At 47.5% G+C, this 19844-nt stretch overlaps 1 protein-coding gene, 1 long non-coding RNA gene and 1 pseudogene across 2 annotated transcripts; all 3 read right to left on the bottom strand.

Annotated features, from left to right (window-relative positions):
* Positions 1 to 6164: 6164 nt before the first annotated feature.
* Positions 6165 to 6878, bottom strand: LOC136474163 (uncharacterized). The gene is made up of 3 exons (XR_010762853.1): positions 6783 to 6878; positions 6426 to 6701; positions 6165 to 6357 (listed from the first exon to the last, which is right to left on the bottom strand). It is a non-coding gene; the product is annotated as an uncharacterized lncRNA (long non-coding RNA).
* Positions 6879 to 9327: 2449 nt separating this feature from the next.
* Positions 9328 to 10891, bottom strand: LOC136474161 (pentatricopeptide repeat-containing protein At3g04130, mitochondrial-like; annotated as a pseudogene).
* A 472-nt stretch (positions 10892 to 11363) lies between these two features.
* LOC136474160 (pentatricopeptide repeat-containing protein At3g04130, mitochondrial-like) lies at positions 11364 to 12306 on the bottom strand. The gene is made up of 2 exons (XM_066471755.1): positions 11573 to 12306; positions 11364 to 11498 (listed from the first exon to the last, which is right to left on the bottom strand). Exons 1-2 carry the CDS (start codon positions 12206 to 12208, stop codon positions 11490 to 11492), a joined length of 645 nt encoding a protein of 214 aa, XP_066327852.1. The 5' UTR covers positions 12209 to 12306; the 3' UTR covers positions 11364 to 11489.
* Positions 12307 to 19844: the final 7538 nt, after the last annotated feature.

Genomic DNA, 19844 nt, shown 5'->3' with positions numbered 1-19844 from the left:
ATGGCTGCTGCTGTTGATCCTGAGGACCAGATAGATAGTACCTGTGACATTTGCTTTGGCAGAGGGAGAGAACAATGAATCATGGTCATGGTTCATGTGGCTTCTACGTGTGCAAGTGCTTGGCCCCAACTCACACTATATGTTTGATCTCCGACCGTCACGCGGGACTTCTTAATGCTATAGCTGAGCATATAGATGGGTTCCCGCCTCTAGTACATAGATGGTGCATGAGACACTTTGCCGCTAATTTCTGGCGGCGTCAGCGGAAGTAGGAGGTATGTGACAAGAGTAAAGGCTCTATGTTGTGTACATACAGAGCACCAGTTCAAGGAGACAAAGAGAGAACTAGACAAGATGGTAAATGCAGCAGGAAAGGCCTGGTTAGAGGCGCAGATGGAACAGAAGGCTCAGTGGGCGTTAGCATATGACGAGGGGGGTTTCAGGTATGGCATCATGACCACTAACTCCTCGGAGTGTATTCACCAGAGTTTGATCATTGCCTGTGTCTGGAATTGTTGAGTTCTCCTTTCATAAGTGCAACGAATATTTTGTGAAGAGGTGGGAGCTTGCGCAGAGGAATATAGCTGAGGCAGGGGGCATTTTGGAAAGGCTGGAGCTGAACATTTGAAGGAGGCCGAGGAATTGGCAAGCAACACACCGCCAAGCCATATGGACAACCGCGCCATATCTTTAGTGTACGGGGCAAGGGTGGCACAAGCCTGGGCGGCGAACGTTATGGTGGATGAAACTACCGAGTTGATCTTGAAAAGGTAGAGTGCAGTTGCAACGTCCCTTAGATCATGCATGCCCCTTGCTCTCATATGTCACATCATAGCCTGCAGGGTTCATGGGTATGTGGGGGATATACCCCAGGTACCACAAGATGGTACATGGGCCGCACCATCCAAGGTGGACCCGGCCCGTAAGATCGAGGCGTGCACAGTCAAGATTACAAGTTGTACTAGATATTGTAATAGTATCCAAATAGGATACTTTACTTGTAACCCTCCTCCTCCCGACTATATAAGGAGAGGCAGGGGTCCCCTCTCAGGGAGGACAATAGATCTACAATGCACCTCAATCAATACAAATAATGAGACACAGGACGTAGGTATTACGCCACACGGCGGCCAAACCTGTATAATCTTGTGTCTTGTGCCTCTGTAACCATCTGGTTCCTGATTACACGCACCGTCTACCGACAATCTACATTCAGGGGCATACCCTTACGATGGACTGCGACCATATTTCGCCGACAGTGGCGCGCCAGGTAGGGGTCCCCCTTTTAGGGTTGTGCGTGCTGATCTTCGGCGAATCAGATGGCGATTTTTCTCATCAGCATCGTCCGCTGGTGACACGACGGACCTCGCGGCAGCTTGCTTCGACTGAATGTGTCATCGACTAGGAACAAGTCGACTACACTCTGTGTTCATCTCTGACACACTTCCATGAGTTTTGGTCTAGCATCGAACTAGATCAAAGTCCGACGATCAAGACATACAAGCATCGGCGTCGCTGTCAAGCAAGCACTGACCACGAACCACGTTCATGATCCATCAGATGGCTAGCTGCTGCATGCACGCATACACACGCACACATATGCAAGTCAGATTTAATTCATCAAAGATATTTGGTCCAAGATATTTGATTGGCTGGTGCATATACGCATGCATCCATGGAGAGATTCTCCATCAGCTGCTGATCAGGCGATGCCTTGACTTCACATAAGCTAAGTCAATTATTTAATCTTTAAATTAATATTCTACGATATACGTGTCTAGATATCTACATCGTGCGTATGATTATTTTGTCAGGACTCCGACTGCACTTGCGGTCGTCACACGACAAGATCCAATCAAGCCACACTAGCATGCCTACATGCATGATGCCCTGGTGTCCGATAGCCTCAAGAGTGAAGACTCGATCAATAGAAGACGTGCATGATCTAGGGAAGCCATGCAAAAGCCAACAACATATGTAGCTTGTATATACGTATATAATCTACATGAAGGAAGCGGCCATCCAACCACGCCGATCCATCAAGCAAAACCATCCGAGCTGTCTGGCAAGTCTCGACGAGCCTTCAAGTGAGTTGACCGAGGCCGACCACCCAGACCACGTCGACACCGTCCCGAACGGCTCCACGAGCTCCGACCACCCAGACCATGTCGACCACGTCCCGAGCAGCTCCACTGAGCTCCGACCACCTCGACCACCAGACCACGTCGACCACGTCCCGAGCGGCTCCACCGAGCTTCGACCACCTCGACCACCAGGCTCCCGCCCGAGCTCTGACCACCTCGACCACCAGACCACGTCGCAATGATGATCGCCACGAAGAATGGCGCTATGACAACCGCGACCACCGTCACAAACAGGTCGAAAAGTACGAGATCGGACAACTTTATCGCCATACGACCAGATTCTATCCAAAGATAAGTACACTTCTAATATTTATATTTAATATAATTTTCATTACGACGTTTCTCCACAACGTCCTCGTCATGGTTATTCTTCAAATAACGTTTGTCCATGTATACAATCTAACATACAACTATACTTAATGCAAATCCTCGACCAGTCATGTTGATGCTCGATGCCTCCAGAGACGGCCTTGTCTCTGGCTCCTCCCTACACATGCACGAGCGTCTGCCCTCCGCGTTATGGGTGGTCGGCAGCAGCTCCTTAGCGACGCCTGTTTCTCCTACACGTGCACGGGCTCCGCGCTCGATGTTATGGACTATGGGCTAGCTAGGGCTGGAGACTCGGCTACACACTAACTGGTCGGGTAGTTTATATTAAGTATAAACACAAACTTCACATTAACACTGATGTTTACAAAGCACCAACTGCTTTATCACATCATGCTCATTTGCAAATGACTGCTGAGCGTCATACGCTATTTTTTCACCGCTGATTTTTTCTCCATAATTTATTATTTTGTACATCATATACTACCATTCTACATATTTATATTGTAGGAATTTCGAGCTATGTTCGGGGACTTCGTCGCTCGCTTCTCGACCTACGCTCGGGGACTTCCTCGATCACTTTCTGACAACATGGCTCGGGACTTCAGTCGCTCGCCTCCTCGACCTACGCTCAAGGGACTTGCCTCGATCACTCTCCGACCACAGGCTCGGAGACTTCGTCGCTCGCTCCTCGACCTATGCTCGGGGACTGCCTCGACCACTCTCTGACCTATGGCTCGGGGACTTTGCATCTCGACTACATGTGACTGGCAACTCGCATACAGTTGGGATATTTTTTCTCACTTAGACCTTGCTACAAGGCTCATACCTTGCCTTCCAGTAAGCTTGGGACTACATCGGTACGATGCACCTGCCGGTGCATCTCGTATCGCTTGTACGACGATTGGATTCTCAACTTAACTAGGAATTCTTTTTAGACCCTGGCACCACGTGCCTACGTCACCTACTACCAGGCTCGGGGACCTAAGTGGGCACACTTCACCTTGCGGTGAATGTGTTTGTTTTTGACCCCTACGCCTCTGATGATCAAAGATGCTACGCTTCAAGACACACTTACGTTTCTTCATAGAAACCCAAGTGGGCACACTTCCCAGGACAGAAATCTTTTTCTTTCTTCTTAAGAGCACCATACATTCTTCGGACAACCTACTTCTCCTGGCGACACGGTGGTCGGAGATGTTCAGAACTCAAGCCTCACTGTTCGGAGAAGGTTTAAAATGGCGTGTCGCATCAGAATACATGGCTGCTCGGGGACTAGCTGTGGGGGATATACCCCCGGGTACCACAAGATGGTACATGGGGCCGCACCATCTGAGGTGGACCGGCTCGTAAGATCGAAGGCGTGCAACAGCAAGATTACAAGTTGTACTAGATATTGTAATAGTACCAAATAGATACTTTACTTGTAACCCTCCTCCTCCAGACTATATAAGGAGAGGCAGGGGTCCCCTCTCAAGGAGGACAATCGATCTACAATGGATCACTCAATCAATACAGAATAATGAGACACAGGACATAGGTATTACGCCTACACGGCGGTCGAACCTGTATAAATCTTGTGTTTTGTGCCTTCTGTAACCATCTGGTTCCTGATTACACGCACCATCTACCGACAATCTACCATCATGGGCATACCCCTAGATGGACTGACCGACCATATTTTGTCGACAGGGTACAACTATGAGGATTTGCCAGATATGTCACCCTTGTATCTCCGTTCGAACACCGTTAGTATTTGGGAGATGAGCTTCGATCCATACCTTGACCCAACACAGTGGCCACCTTATAACGGTTATGACTACGTGCCGCATCCGGATCTAATGAAGGTAGAAAAGGGTAGGAGGAAGAAGAAGCGACTGAAGGGGGACATGGACGCTATGAGAGGGTACGACAAAGACATGTACGGCGAGGGAGACTTCAATGAGACCCGTGGCAGGAATCTTTGCTCCGTTTGCAAACAATCTGGCCATAAGGCTAGCCGGCATAGAAGATAGCAGGTGATTTCATATTGTGTTCGTATTGCATAATAAGTAGTTCAAATTTTGCAATGCTACATAATGTTAATCTAAAAATTGTTAATTTGAATACTCCAACCCTTTGTTTATCATTTTATAACAGGATGGCCCCTCCCACTCCGCACCAGCTGATCCCCTTCTTGATGTGGAGTACGATGACCCCCTTCTTGTACTGGACGACGAGGTTCATTATGTCATGGGACTTAGTTCATTACGTCAAACTTATGTCGAACGAATATTATCGTCGAAAACTTGTAGACTCATAAACCAATGAAAATGTTGTATGGCAACTTATCGTCCATTTATTTGCTTCATGTTCGTTTTATATAGCACTAGTAGTTTTGTACAACACCTCCGCCTATAAGCCCACCTTCGCTTGTAGTTCTATAGTTTTGTACAGCACAGACACGTCGTGCGCTATGGCGCGACAAATGATTACGTTCATTTTAGAAATTTTGAACGCATGATACAAACAGATGTGATCACTTAAGATCGATCATGGGTAATCTGAGTACATGATACATGGGTACAATACATCAGTAGTTCAAATGGAATATAAGGCAACACAATAGAATTTCTACTACATGGCTACATTGATCATTAATAAAGCATGGAACTAACAGACGGCGCAATCAAAAACCCTCAATCAGAAACATACTGAGTAAGCAACTCATCGTCCGAGTACCAATCCTCAACCACAACCCTGTTGCCGTGGCTAGGCTCACCTGCGTTGCTCTGACCTGCCTATCGCCTGTAGTAAGCAGCCTCCGCTTCATCTGCGGCCGCTGCGGCCTGAGTGAACAACGCATTGTCATCCTCCTCCGCCTGTAAGCCCACCTCTGCTAGAGCGATGAGCTCGCTCAGTTTGCCAGTGTCGTCCTCATCCTCCTTCGCCTGCAAGCCCGCCTCTGCTAGAGCGATGAGCTCGCTCAGTCTGCCAGTGTCGTCCTCATCCTCCTCCACCTGCAAGCCTACCTCTACTACACAGCAATTAGCTCACTAAGTCTGGCAGTATCGTCCTCATCCTCGTCTCCCTCATCAGACAACACAATTAGTGATTCAATGGTGCGACCAGCTCGCTTTCTGTGCTCATCTAACTTCTTTTCCTCGTACCTTGCATGAGCCACCTCTGCAGCATGTTCCTCGCTGTATCCAATCCCTTCATGTATAAAATGCAATCAGTTAGCAACGTGATTATATTACATTTACAATCAGGCAACGAAAATAGGCGTTCAAGCACTCACTGGCACATAATGCAACAACATGCTCGTTCAAGACCTGCATCTGTACTCTTGTCTCCTCCCTTGCTCTCCTCCTCCTCTAATGTCATCCTTCTCTCCAACCCCCATTTGTTAAGCCCAACATCGATCGGGTTACAAATACCACGTTGTCTAGCAAACTCACACATCTTTTTTTGTGATGTTTAACGAATAGGTTGACGTAGTCAGGTCCATATCCCATCTTCCTTGCAATTAGTTGCCTCTTCTTCAGTTCATCCAAGAACTTAGCTTGACCATCGTAACATTCCCACCTGCATTTCTTAGTGCTCTGTTCAAAAGAAATATTATATCATATATGTCTTAGCAAAAGAAACAAAATATGATTTCATGTTTACCACAAAAATAACGAACCTCTTCGTACTCAACCATATGGCCGCAACAATAGTCTATTCCAAGCTCCGAAGGGACTAGGCCATAGTTAGAATTAACACCACATTCGCACTTGACTAGTGGTGCTTTGTAAATTAACCTTTCTTTCTTCTTTTGTTTTGCTTTTGGAGGTTCTTCGGGCCATTTGTTCTTAGGACCATACAACCACTCCTTGAAACGACACTTCGCCATTGAATACACCTAAATAACGTGACATTAGTACATGACACATATAGCTCAACATTTCAACACATACACTTTGCACTTACTTCATGCTTGTTTGGACACACAAACTCCAACGTATTGTCAGGGTTTATCACGGCTCGGTCTCCGCAATGGCACAGAGGAGGTTCCTCGAGTCGTCTAACTGCGGCTAAGTGCTTCTCCTTAACCGTCATTGGAGGGGGGTTAGGGGGAGGTGGAACCCACTGCTCGAAGTGCTCTCGTGGATGTCGCCCTCTCCACCAATCGTCGAAAAGGAGATACCTGGGGTCAAACTTGTCTGCACCGTCGATCCACTGAAAGAAAAAGCACCTCTCATGGGCCTACACAACAAAAACTCAACAAAATATTAGTAACCTAGTAATACAAATGAAGAAGAAAAATATATGGAAACAATTACTTACATTAAAACAACTGCACGTGTAGAAGCAACGAGCCGCTGTGTCCGGATGTCTCGATTGAAACACGTCGGCCGGACGACCACAGTCACAATTAGGGATAGGGAGTTCAGGAGGGACTGGGGCATCTTTGCTAGACTCGTCAGGGTACATTTCTCTAGGACGACCCCGTTTTCGCCATAACTGCTCCCGAAACATGTCTTTCATCTAATAAAACGGTTCAAATTAAACACCAATAAAACAACACAAATTAATGTAAAATGTAATCATTTGCAATGCAACTAAAATATTATAAACAACAATTGTAGCAACAAAATATATATGGCAAACATACTTCTAACTAAATAATTAACCTTAACATTGACAAAATCATACTAATATCTTCGTAATATCTTATCCACCATTCAAAAACGAAAATAAAATGTACGTCATTACCTTGAACTAGGAAGAGGGAGGAGGAGGCGGCCGGGGAATGGAAGGGAAGGGAGGGAGGTGGCAATGGAGGGCCGGTCTGCCGCCGTTCGTGGCGCGGCGGCCGGCGTGCTTGGCGACAGGCGGGAGCGGGAGCGACGCCTAGGCCGCTTTGCTGCTCGGGCAGCAGGACTGGCCGCGCGGAGGTTATACCTGGCTCTGCCGCGTCATGGATCAGGGCGCGGCACTGCCGCGCCAAGATCGGTGGCGCGGCATAGCCCTGCCACGTCAGCGGCCAGCGCTTCTGGTCGCCGCCACGTCAGCCCTCTGCCGCGCCACCATGCATGGCGCGGCACAGGCATTTGACCGCGCCAGGGCAATAGGCGCGGCTAAAAGTGTTAGTTTTAAAAAAACCGAGAGTGTTAGATTTAAAATTAAGTTCGAAAAAGTGTTAAAATTAAAAAAAAATCGCCGGAGCCCGCAGGAGCCCGGCCAAACGGGGCCTAATAGTTGAATCTTAGCACTCTCATCAAACTCTGACTAGATCAAACACACCAGGCATAAGATCAGGTACCAATTTCCTTTTTTTGCTGCCAAATTTTTGTGCTTGCATGCTTCATGGTTCATCTTTTACCCTGATGTACACCTGTTTTCTCAAAACTAATATCATTGTATTGGATTCTCATTTCTTGAAAGTCGGTGTGCATGTGTGCAGACCAAATGGAAACAAACACAAGAGACCAGTAGGAAAAGAATACAAGTCCGTTGATTTATGGTGATCAGTTTGTATAGCTACAACATTTGAAATGCTCCTGTCCTGTCTAAATGGCCATCATTCATTGGAACCTGGGTTCTGAACACACAGTGCTGCTTGAAGAAATCGCTGGCTACTGACACTGGTGGGAGAGTGCTTTGCAGCAACCTTGCCGAACTGCGGACTGTGGAGTGCTTTGGGAGAAATTATTCAAGTTATGCGTGTGACTGCTATTTCTCAAGTTATTACAACTGGGAACAGTGGATACGATTGTATAATTCTTTTAAAAAGGGACCACCTTTATTATTATTGGCAAACTATCAACCCTGATCAACAGTGGGCGCGGCGAAGACTAGCTTCCTAGTTGTCCATAATGAGCAACGATATTTTACACGGACATAGCTACCCTAAACAGGATGGTATATTAACTTTCCCAAGTTCATTCTTGATAAATCTTAAGAGAATCCCTCAAAAAATAAATCGTAAGAGAGTATTAATTACATGCTAAATGCAGAAGGCAACCAAGAGCTGTGGAATGATAAAACAGATACTCAATTGACCATGATTGTGATTATTTACCCCTAACATAAGTGGCAACGACAGAAGGTTTATACCATGAAACACTCATTGGTTTGGGGAGCAAAGTAAGGTGAAATAATGATGCACTGAAAGAAGTGATAAACCATATTGAAAAAGATAAACTGTAGTCAAATGAAAGCATGTCACTTTAAACCATATTGAATAACAGATAAATTGTAGTCAAATGTAAGGATGTTCCTCATATTTTCCACAGTAAGAATGTTATATAAAGTAGATATGATACACGTTTGTAAGTCTACAAGTACCTGAGTTCAGTGAGCTTCTATTTGAATTGACACTTTAAACAGAAGATATGTTTTGATGTTTCTCAAACACACAATAAGTGAATCAACATGTACAATGCGGAAAATTCTACTTATGCACCAGTGCAGTTAGAGTTATTATATAGGCATGTACACTATTGATATCACCTAATGCATAAATATAATACGAACAACATACTGAATGGTGCCACCGTTAGAACACCAAGCTCAATAATTGACAAAATACATGAAATGTAATAGTATGTTTTCGCAAAAAAGTAAGGAAATGCAATAGCATGGGCTGATGGCTCTTAGTTAATGTACAAGGATCATCATCTGCAGTCAAATGAGGATCTCAATCTTGCTATAATACCATGAATAAAAAAAGATGATATAAAAGTAAAAACAGTAGACGCTCCATCTTTTTGTGTGAAGATGCCTCTTGAATTCTAGTTATAATGCTAAGTTAGAGATTGTGCATAGTATTAGCTAATCAGTAATGACTAGCAAATGAATCACATGGGAGAAGCTAATGCTCTCAAAGTTACGGAGAAAGGCCAAAGGAAATTACATCATTCCGAATTCTTTCCACGTACGCTTCCATGTTTGTCTCCGAGTCTCACTCAAAAGTAACTCGCATGTTTTAGGTCTAGGTACAATTTCACTACCTACCATCTCATCATAGAGTTGATAAGCCCAATCAGTTTCACCGACCCTGCAAAGACCATGGATCAGAAGGGTATATGTATCAAGATCTAGCCCTAGACCGTTCCTATCACGAAGCTCACTCAACAAACGGTGAATGGCACCAGCTTGCCCTCTTACCAAACAATAGTCTAAGAAGTGGTTGATATGTCTGAAGATCAGGTTTGCAGGATTGTGCTTCCATTTCTTTCAATACATCGAGAGCATCATCATCTCGCCCATATTGGCAAAGAATTGATATCATGGTGTTATAAGTGGCCACATTGCGGGGCACACCATTCCTTGGCATCTCCACACGAAATACTTGGTTAGCTTCAAACAAATGACCTGCTCTACCAAGAAGGTTGATCATGGCATTGTAGAACAAGGTATCAGGCTTACAACCAGAGGACTTCATTCTATCCGAAACACTCAGAGCTTCTTCAAACCTTTCACATTTTGTCAGTGAGGTCATGATCATTGTGTAATGATCACATTTGGATGGCAGCCCTGAGAACTCATGGAATCAAGGACTTCACAGACCCTCCTGAAGTTGCGCTGCTTACAGTAAGCCTCAAGAACAGCAGTGTATGTGATGACAATAGAGGGAACCCCCTGTTTTCATCTCCTCCATCGTCCACATTGCTTCATCAATTCTACGCACACTGCACCACCCATGGACGAAGATGTTGAAAGTGTAAGCATCTGGTGCGATATGTGGGCTGAGCATGACAAATACCTCACGTGCCAATTCGACTTTCTTCTCCTTGCAGAGCGCATCGAGCAGCACATTCATGGCTCCGTGTTCCTCTCCAGTCCCAAGTCCTCCAACTGATCAAACAACAGAATGGCATCCCTCCACCTCCTCGCAGACGGCAAGCCTCCTGATGCTCTTGCGATAGTGTCCACAGTGACGAGCCCCCTGCAATGCATTTCAGACAGCAGATCCCACATCCGGTCGATCTGCCTCATCTTCCCGAGCAGGTCGACCATCCGGTTGCAGGCGTACGGCGTGTGGGAGTAGCCTCCGCCCCGCGACTGCGCCCACAGGAAGAAACCCAGCGCGGATTTCCAGTCGTCCCCGCACCTGCGCAGCAGGCTGTCCGCTACGCCGCTCGTCAGACGGAACTCAGAGCACTCCGCCGCGAGGGCCCGGACCAGGTCCTCGACGCTCCCCTTGCGTGCCCTGAGGAGCGAGCTCTTGATTTCTTCCGCCGCCGCCTCTTCCTCCGCCGTGAGTGCGGCGCTGTTGGAACTTTGGTTCGGAGGTGCGGCGGACGATGATGACGACGATGATCTGCGGAGGGAGAGGCGTAGCAGGGTCCTCCCGGCCTCGTAGCAATGGCCCCGGCGCCGGAGACCGCGCAGAGGCATCGGGAGACGATGTCCGCGGCTTGTTGCTCCCGGCGGCAGTTGGTTCTAGAGAGACCTCAGGGTCAGCAGTGCTGAGCTGCCGTAGCGGCGGCGGAGGGATAGGAGTGCGCCGCGTTTGGGAGGTGATGAGCGGCTGGACCGCTGCAGCGTCGAAGGGAAATATGCGATTGCGGCCCATAGCTGATAGAGGCCCAATAGGTTCCTTTCCGTTCTTGACGCGAGGAGACCGGCCCACATTCACTCCGCCCCACAGCCGTTAGGGTCACTTTCTCCTACTCCACTTCTAACTTTGCACTTCGCAAGCCAAATATTCCGTCTATACCAACTTCATCTCGACCTGCTCTACCAAGAAGGTTGATCAGGGCATTGTAGAACAAGGTATCAGGCTTACAACCAGAGGACTTCATTCTATCCGAAACACTCAGAGCTTCTTCAAACCTTTCACATTTTGTCAGTGAGGTCATGATCATTGTGTAAGTGATCACATTTGGATGGCAGCCCTGAGAACTCATGGAATCAAGGACTTCACAGACCCTCCTGAAGTTGCGCTGCTTACAGTAAGCCTCAAGAACAGCAGTGTATGTGATGACAATAGGAGGGAACCCCCTGTTTTTCATCTCCTCCATCGTCCACATTGCTTCATCAATTCTACGCACACTGCACCACCCATGGACGAAGATGTTGAAAGTGTAAGCATCTGGTGCGATATGTGGGCTGAGCATGACAAATACCTCACGTGCCAATTCGACTTTCTTCTCCTTGCAGAGCGCATCGAGCAGCACATTCATGGTCTCCGTGTTCCTCTCCAGTCCCAAGTCCTCCAACTGATCAAACAACAGAATGGCATCCCTCCACCTCCTCGCAGCGGCAAGCCTCCTGATGCTCTTGGCGATAGTGTCCACAGTGACGAGCCCCCTGCAATGCATTTCAGACAGCAGATCCCACATCCGGTCGATCTGCCTCATCTTCCCGAGCAGGTCGACCATCCGGTTGCAGGCGTACGGCGTGTGGGAGTAGCCTCCGCCCCGCGACTGCGCCCACAGGAAGAAACCCAGCGCGGATTTCCAGTCGTCCCCGCACCTGCGCAGCAGGCTGTCCGCTACGCCGCTCGTCAGACGGAACTCAGAGCACTCCGCCGCGAGGGCCCGGACCAGGTCCTCGACGCTCCCCTTGCGTGCCCTGAGGAGCGAGCTCTTGATTTCTGCGGCCGCCGCCTCTTCCTCCGCCGTGAGTGCGGCGCTGTTGGAACTTTGGTTCGGAGGTGCTGCGGACGATGATGACGACGACGATCTGCGGAGGGAGAGGCGTAGCAGGGTCCTCCCGGCCTCGCAGCAATGGCCCCGGCGCCGGAGACCGCGCAGAGGCATCGGGAGACGATGTCCGCGGCTTGTTGCTCCCGGCGGCAGTTGGTTCTAGAGAGACCTCAGGGTCAGCAGTGCTGAGCTGCCGTAGCGGCGGCGGAGGGATAGGAGTGCGCCGCGTTTGGGAGGTGATGAGCGGCTGGACCGCTGCAGCGTCGAAGGGAAATATGCGATTGCGGCCCATAGCTGATAGAGGCCCAATAGGTTCCTTTCCGTTCTTGACGCGAGGAGACCGGCCCACATTCACTCCGCCCCACAGCCGTTAGGGTCACTTTCTCCTACTCCACTTCTAACTTCGCACTTCGCAAGCCAAATATTCCGTCTATACCAACTTCATCTCAGAAAACCGATAAAAAAAACTTCATCTCAGAAAAGTTTCCAAAAAAAAAACTTCATCTCAGAAAAGTTTCCAAACAAAACTTCATCTCAGAGAAGTTTCAAAAAAAAGTTCATCTCAGAAAAAGTTAGAGTTAAAGACCAGCATCTTTTTTTTATATATATCTCCTCATTTTGCATACTGGGCTAGGCTCAGGCCGAAAAAAGGTCGGTTGTTTTGGGCCAACTCATGGAGTAGGGGCAGCATGGAGTTGTGAGAAAATTACCCATTAGTGTCACTAATTACACACATACTAATTTCTTTCTTTCTCCTATAGTTCCACGCGGTTGCATCCTTGGTTGCGACGATCCCCTTTCATCCGATGCTCTCTCTTCATCTTCATCCTCTTCGCGCTTGTGTTGTGGAACCCAAACTGTAGGGGCAGCATGGCGAGTGCGTAACATGAGGGTGGCGGGAGGCGGAACCGTACCCCGGCGCTCGTAGTACTGGCCAACATCGACGTGGGAGTGGTGGTTCGGGCACAGTGCTGGGTCATGACACAATGCCACTGGGGGCGCTAGCATGAATGGGGGATAGGGGATACGAGCCTCGACCTTCTGCGTGAGTGAGGTGGAGTAACTGTAGGCACAAGCGATGCGTGCTCAGTTGCCTCTATCAAAGGGGATGTGTCTATAGGCGCAAACAGTGTGGGCTCGGCTATCTCGAGTGGAGGGGTGCAACACCGGCTTGCACGCTACAACTGACGATAGAGACGTACCTATAGGGCAAGGGATTGGGAATGGTCATTCCTCTTCTTGCTCCTCCTTGCCCTTTTCTTCTTTCCCACCAAGCTAGAGGGTGAGAGTTCTCCTAGATCCACCCTAGCTATGGAGAAGGTCTTTGGGAATGGGGCTGCAATATCTTGAGGTCCTTCTTGGCCTTTCTCTTTCTTCTCCTCCGTCCTCTCCTCTTCCACTTTAGTTCTTCTTAATTTCTTGTGTTCTTGGTTAGAGAGATTCTTGTGTTCTTGGTGAGAGAGGGAGGGAAGGGGACAAGAGTGTATGGCAAGAGTGAGAGTGGGTAGAAGGTCCTGGTGATTCTCACGCTGACATGTAGGGCCAAGAGTGTGGTAGAACCGTCTAATCTAATGCCTCCCCGGAGTACTTGTCTTCCATTAGACACTAAGTACTCAAGATAGGACACTAAACTACGCAGTTCCATCGAGCACACCCTAAGGGAGAACTCAAAAATCCATATTTTTCCATCAGGATCATAAATGAGAGAATAAAGCTTACAACATTCTTAAACCATTTCTTACATCACTTTATTACAGTAACAGAATATTACCTCGATTGATTATCACAACGGAATATAACAATGTTATCAGAGTTACAGAGGAAGCAAAAATTAATTTAATGACATGGTGGAGCATTAACGTAGTGGACATTTATATACAAGAGATGCTAGCAGATGTTACATCTTTTCTTATAAAAACCTTTAGTGAGGGTTATAAATAAACACTATGGTAGTAGCATGAAGGAATCCTCTCTAAGCCTACCAGGAGGTTTCCACACATAAGAGTCGGCTCTAAGTATCCTCTGATCACCTGCAACAGAGGGAATAAAACCCTGAGTACTCAATTATACTCAGCAAGACTTACCTGACAGGAGGAACATAAAAGACTCTAAGGATATGCAAGGCTTATTTGGCTTGTGGGTTATTACATCTATGGAAGCATTATTAAACGTGTGTCCTTATATTAAATTTTATTAGCAGTCATCATTAGTTCATTAACTAACCATTCTATGTAAGTACCTGTTCTACTTTCAAGCAAGGGTTAAGTAATCAGAACCATTTCACCATCTTTAATCTTTCAGTTCTTACTACGGTGCTAGACCATAGCCAAGTCATACCATCTCACGGAAAACGGCGATTCACGAATCAATGTATCCTAGATGGGTACCCCAAAACACGCGCCCCATTTGTACCCCCAGGAACAAATAAGACCAACCCGTTCCACTCATGTCACAAGTCTAGGTCCTCATCCAAACTTGGACTCTAAGCCCCCACACTTGGGACCCGATCTCAATATGGTGCTTAGACCTCCACCTTTCCCTCCCCCAATCAGTCGGTTCAAAAAGAGCCGGAACCCACGACAAGAGCATAACAAGCCTTCCCGCTCCCATAAGCAAGTATGTGCTCAGGATAATAAGTCTATGACCTGACTACCATTCACAGCAATGGACGGTCCTTAATCGACACAGGTGGAATAAGTGCAATCCGAGCCTCGCTCGAATGCCTAACCAAGTACAGATCCAAAGTACCATTCCGCTCGATCTCCAATTATCATCCTGATATATATATATATTCCATGTGATAGTAATATAATAATAACAACAATAATATCTTTCCTATCTCTTACGAGTGACAGGTAATCACTCGACTTCTACCGGATCCTATAGCATAGCAATCTACATGATCCTACCATACTGACAGTTGAAGCAGGGGAGCGTTGCGATGGTCTAGCCACGTGCGAGCCACTCGGGGTGGTAGTGCTCCAAGATGGACACCCATGCGTCACCACGTCGCCGACGAGTTCTCAGCTCGACGGTGAGCAAAATCTAAAATTGGTTGCGGCCAGACCACCACTGGACCCGACAAGAGTGGGGCGTCAAGCTAACTTCTCTACTTCTCACTGATGCGAGGAATTGGGCTGGGAAGCTTTGAGTTGGTGATTATAAAGGGGAGAGGGCGATGCATCGCCACTACTACATCACGCGACGCAGCCCCATCAGAGGTGATTCGGCCACGACCCGATAGGGTACGACAACGTGAGGACATAGCCACACAAGTGAGGGTACGAGGTGCGTTGGGTAGTGCTTAGATGGAGCCAAAAGGGGTTCCAGTGCGTAGAGCACTTGAATGCAGTAGCCGGGCCCGAGCGGCTCACCGGCGTCGGCTAGCAGGACAGGGCAAAGTAGGGAGGCGTCACCGTGAAAGGTCCTCGTGTGGTTTTGGTAATTGAGTGACAACCTAAATGGACAAATTGTGTTTATGTAAGACACACAGGTAATTAGTCTACATGTACATGTGTGTGAGCAACATATGCCATGAAGGTGAAAATGGCTTGGAGATGTTGCAAAGCCCACACATGTGATGATGAAGGAGCTCATTGCACATGAGACATAACACTGAGTCATGTGATCAAGGTGGAGAAGATCAAGACAAGACTTGGCTTGATGGACCAGTTGCAAGCATGAAGGGTAAGTCAGAGGCTTTGGAGCGATGGACCGCGTGGCGATGAAGCTTGAGCAAGACTTGGCGCCGATGGACGAAGGCAACGGTGAAAAGCAAGTGATGTCAAGATCGATGAACCAATATGATCACGTGATGATATGAAGTGGATCATATCATTGTTGATCATGTTGGTGTATGTGTTGCATCAACATTGGAGGAGATGGAATGGAATGCACAAGGCAAAGGTATAACCTAGGGTATTTCATTTCACCGGTCATAGGTGTGTAGAGAAGTTTGTGACCAGGTTTAGGATAGATGACCGTACTATCAAGAGGGCAAACTTATTTGCATATCGGTCATCTAGTTCCACTCGAGTGATCTAACTTTGCATCATCGCTAGGATTGAGTGGCGTGGTAAGTTGAGTGGCTAATCCTTTGAAAAATGATTGTGAAAATGCTAACACACATACACATGGTGGTGTACACTTGGTGGTGTTGGCACATTTATAAAGGAGATAAAGTTGGAGTTGATGTGGATCAACTTGGCAATGGAACGGAGGCGAGAAGGGTTCGCAATCCACCAGCGGAATGTCCGCCCGTAGAGTGTGGACAGTCCGACGGTGCCACCGGCGCACTAGATAGAAAAGATAGAGTCTCATAGAGTGCATCGAATGCTGGTCACACAGTGACCGGACGCTGGGATCCTACGTCCGATCAATGGTGACAGACAGCGTGCTGGCGTCGGTCATCGACCGGACGCTGGCGCTGGAAGTGACTGGACGCTAGCTGTGTGCGTCCGGTCAGTGTGACGTGTGATGACGTAGGCAGAGCAGAGAAGCTGAAAGTGACCGGACGCTGGTGCTACGTCCGATCGCGACCGACCGGACACGTCCGGTCATGTCTAGTACCTTACTGGAAATAACCGGACGCTGGAGTTACTGCGTCTGGTCAGTTCAAGCTGCTACGTCCGATCGACAGATGACCGTTGAGATCGAGCAATCAGCGTTTGAAGAAGGGGACATGTGGCGTGCATCGTACGATCGGACACTGAGGGCCAGTGTCCGGTCGATCAGACCAGAGTGTTCGGTCGTCCCGACTCTTGCCCAGTGAAGGAGTAACGGCTCTATTTGTTCGTGGGGTTATAAATAGAAGCCATGGTCGGCCTTGGGCCGGTAGCTAAGCACACTAGAGCCTTGGTGGCTTGTGTAGTAGTGCTTGGGAGCCCTCCATCTCACATACACTTGATAGTGATCATTCGATTGTGTGAGAGAACGATTCTAGTGCGATTGCATCAAGAGGTTGCATCGAGTGGCACTAGGTGATCGAGTTATAAGCCGATGGTGCTTGTTACTCTTGGAGGTTGCCACCTCCTAGACGACTTGGTGGTGGTCTCCGTTGAAGCCCGCAAGAAGCTTGTGCGGTGCTCCAGAGAAGAGCTTTGTGAGGGGCATTGTGCTCGCCCTACGGGAGCCGCGAAGAGCAACTCTAGTTGAGCGTGTCATTGAGCTACCCTCACTTTCGGGGTAGGTTCTTGTGGTGCCCGACGTGCGGGCTTGGCGGGTGATGCCAATTAGCCGTCGAACCACTAAATAAGCGGTCGACACAACGGGGACATAGTGTGTTGACAAGCACGTGAACCTCGGGAGAAAAATCATCGTGTTAACCTTGTTCTTCCTGTTGGTTTGCATCCTCGTTACACAAGCTTGTAATTACTTTCATATACATTATGCTTGTGTAGTTGCTCTTGTAACTAGTTAGCTTGTGTAGCTTACTAGTTACCTTCTTGCTTGTGTAGCATAGAAATAGCTCCCTTGCGTGTCTAATTAGGTTTGTGTAACCTTGTTAGTCACTTTGTTTAGTTTATGTAGCTAAGTATTTGCGCTCTCTAATTTGGCATTGGTTGCCTTGTTATTGAGTATTGCTAGTAAGCTTAGTTGACTTTGTGCTTTTGCTTACTAGCATGTGTAGGAGCTCCCTTGTTGCTTAAAGTACTAATGGCATATGTTTGTGTGACCTTGCTCCTAGAATTGGTTAGGTGAGCTCTAGCTAGCCCGGCACCTTTGTTGCTTAGTTAGAATCTTTGGAAGGTGCTAGAGAACATAGATAGAGGGGTGTAGTCTTGGCTAGACCGATAGTTCTAATTCCGCACTTATTTCGGTTAGCGACGCGATTAATTTTAGAAAGGACTATTCACCCCCCTCTAGTCCGCATCTCAACCCCACACACCGTCACCCTGAAGCTGGGGTCGGTTGATCCAGACGCGGCGAGTGGCGACACGGACTAGCGGTAGGTGAATCGCAGGGCAGGGAGACTGCCATATAGCCATGGCAACAACAGCCCCGACCTAGGCCCGACCCCGTGCACGGATCAGTGGTCAAAATGGCGCGCGCACGCGGCGACAGCGAGGGCACCCGGCAACAGCATCGCGGCGACGCCTCGTCATGCGATCGTGTAGCGGCAGCATCGGCGTAGCGCAGTGGCAGCCCTTCGGCATGGCGCAGCGGTGCGCGCAGCAGCGCGGCAGCAAGGTGGGGCGGCAGCGCGACGACCAGCAGTTGCAGGGCGATGACAGCGGCCCGCTAGGGCCAGCCACGGCCAACCCACGGCCAGACAGGCTGACCGGGCTCGGCACCGCGGCGCGTGGAACGCGGCTAGACGCGCGAGGTGACCGTGCGCACGAGCCAGGCATACGACGTGCATGAATTTTAAAGCATGTCTAAAAACTAACCTAACACAGTTGAAGCTAAACTACCTCGACCATGCTAACAAGGGGACATCAGTCTACCATAAGGAGCAAAAACACAACATTGACCTTTAGCTACAGTTTCTAGAATTAATTCACCAATATGGCATTGTCACACTGTTTTTAATCTTAAAATTTCTTTCAAGTCTTGAGCTGAATTTGACTTCAAGTTCCATTTCCAAACCATTAGAAATACTAGCTAGTCACATTATTTTTCTACAGCAAGAGTTGCATTGTCATCTACAAAGTTTGTACTTCAAACCTTATTTAGGTGTCACACACATGTTCTATAATACTTTTGCTCAATAAAAATTAGTTTTTCACCCTACTTGACATAACATGAGTTATTGAATAAATTTCTATTTAACATTTTTATTGGTTATTTTAGGCTACAAAAAATTTATCAACACATTCTATTACATGCATTATTACATAAACATAATACTCATGACATGATTTAGTAGTTTGTTTAGGGTGTAACACCGAAGATGTTATAAAAAGTGGTGTGGTTTGGACAACTCAGAGGCTGCATAGCTCTTTTGTTGACATGTTCTGGTAAACTGTCTAGTGTCCATGTCAGACCATCTGGCAGAGCACGACTTTGACTGATCATTGAATTAGTTATCAAACTACCAAAGCAATTGTTGGACCGTCATACAACTTAGTTGTATTGTCTGCCAGTGTGCAGACTTGTTGGCTTTAGCAATACATAACACATAGATTTTGTAAAATGAGTTTTGATGATGCAATGCTCATCATGCATGCTTATGGACTAAATGCACACCGGGTCGTTACACTAAAAAATAAATAGGGCTTAAGCGTTTCTACCCCTGTTTTGAAGCGAAATGATGATTTTGCCCTTGTTTTTTTTAACTTTGTGATTTTACCCCTGTGATTTCAAAACGAAGGGAGACTCCTAGTCTATGAAGTGCCTCTAACGATGTTAACTTTTGGATAAAAAGACAACTTTGCCCATATGTTTTTACCCCTGTTTTATTTTGATATTTGTGTTTTTACCCCTCTTTTCATATTAGCAAGATGGCAAATACTACAAAACTTTTTCATGGGAAATAGGACACAAACTCATTATCTAATGGCAAATAAGAAATTCTCTCTTCTAACCAATACCTATTGTACTATGTATTTGTACTATGTATTCTCTCTTCCAACCCCACAACAACGGGTAGGCGGGCAACATAATATATTGACAGTGAAGGATCTATCAAGGTGTGGGGGGTTGTGTGTGGTGAGGGGGGGCTCGAGCCCCCATCCGCGCCGGCGGCGGCACCATGGATCTATCAAGGTGTGGGGATACGATACATCTGTCATCTCCAGGTAAGAATTAA

Source organism: Miscanthus floridulus, chromosome 8 (genome assembly GCF_019320115.1).
Source record: "Miscanthus floridulus cultivar M001 chromosome 8, ASM1932011v1, whole genome shotgun sequence".
Taxonomy (NCBI): Eukaryota; Viridiplantae; Streptophyta; class Magnoliopsida; order Poales; family Poaceae; genus Miscanthus; species Miscanthus floridulus.
Note: the sequence above shows the minus strand (reverse complement) of the source record. Positions and strands in the feature narration are given on the sequence as shown.

What these genes read in the sequence shown, in the direction of transcription:
- LOC136474160 (XM_066471755.1), bottom strand. Translation starts at nt 12,208, where the DNA reads ATGCCTCTGCGCGGTCTCCGGCGCCGGGGCCATTGCTGCGAGGCCGGG.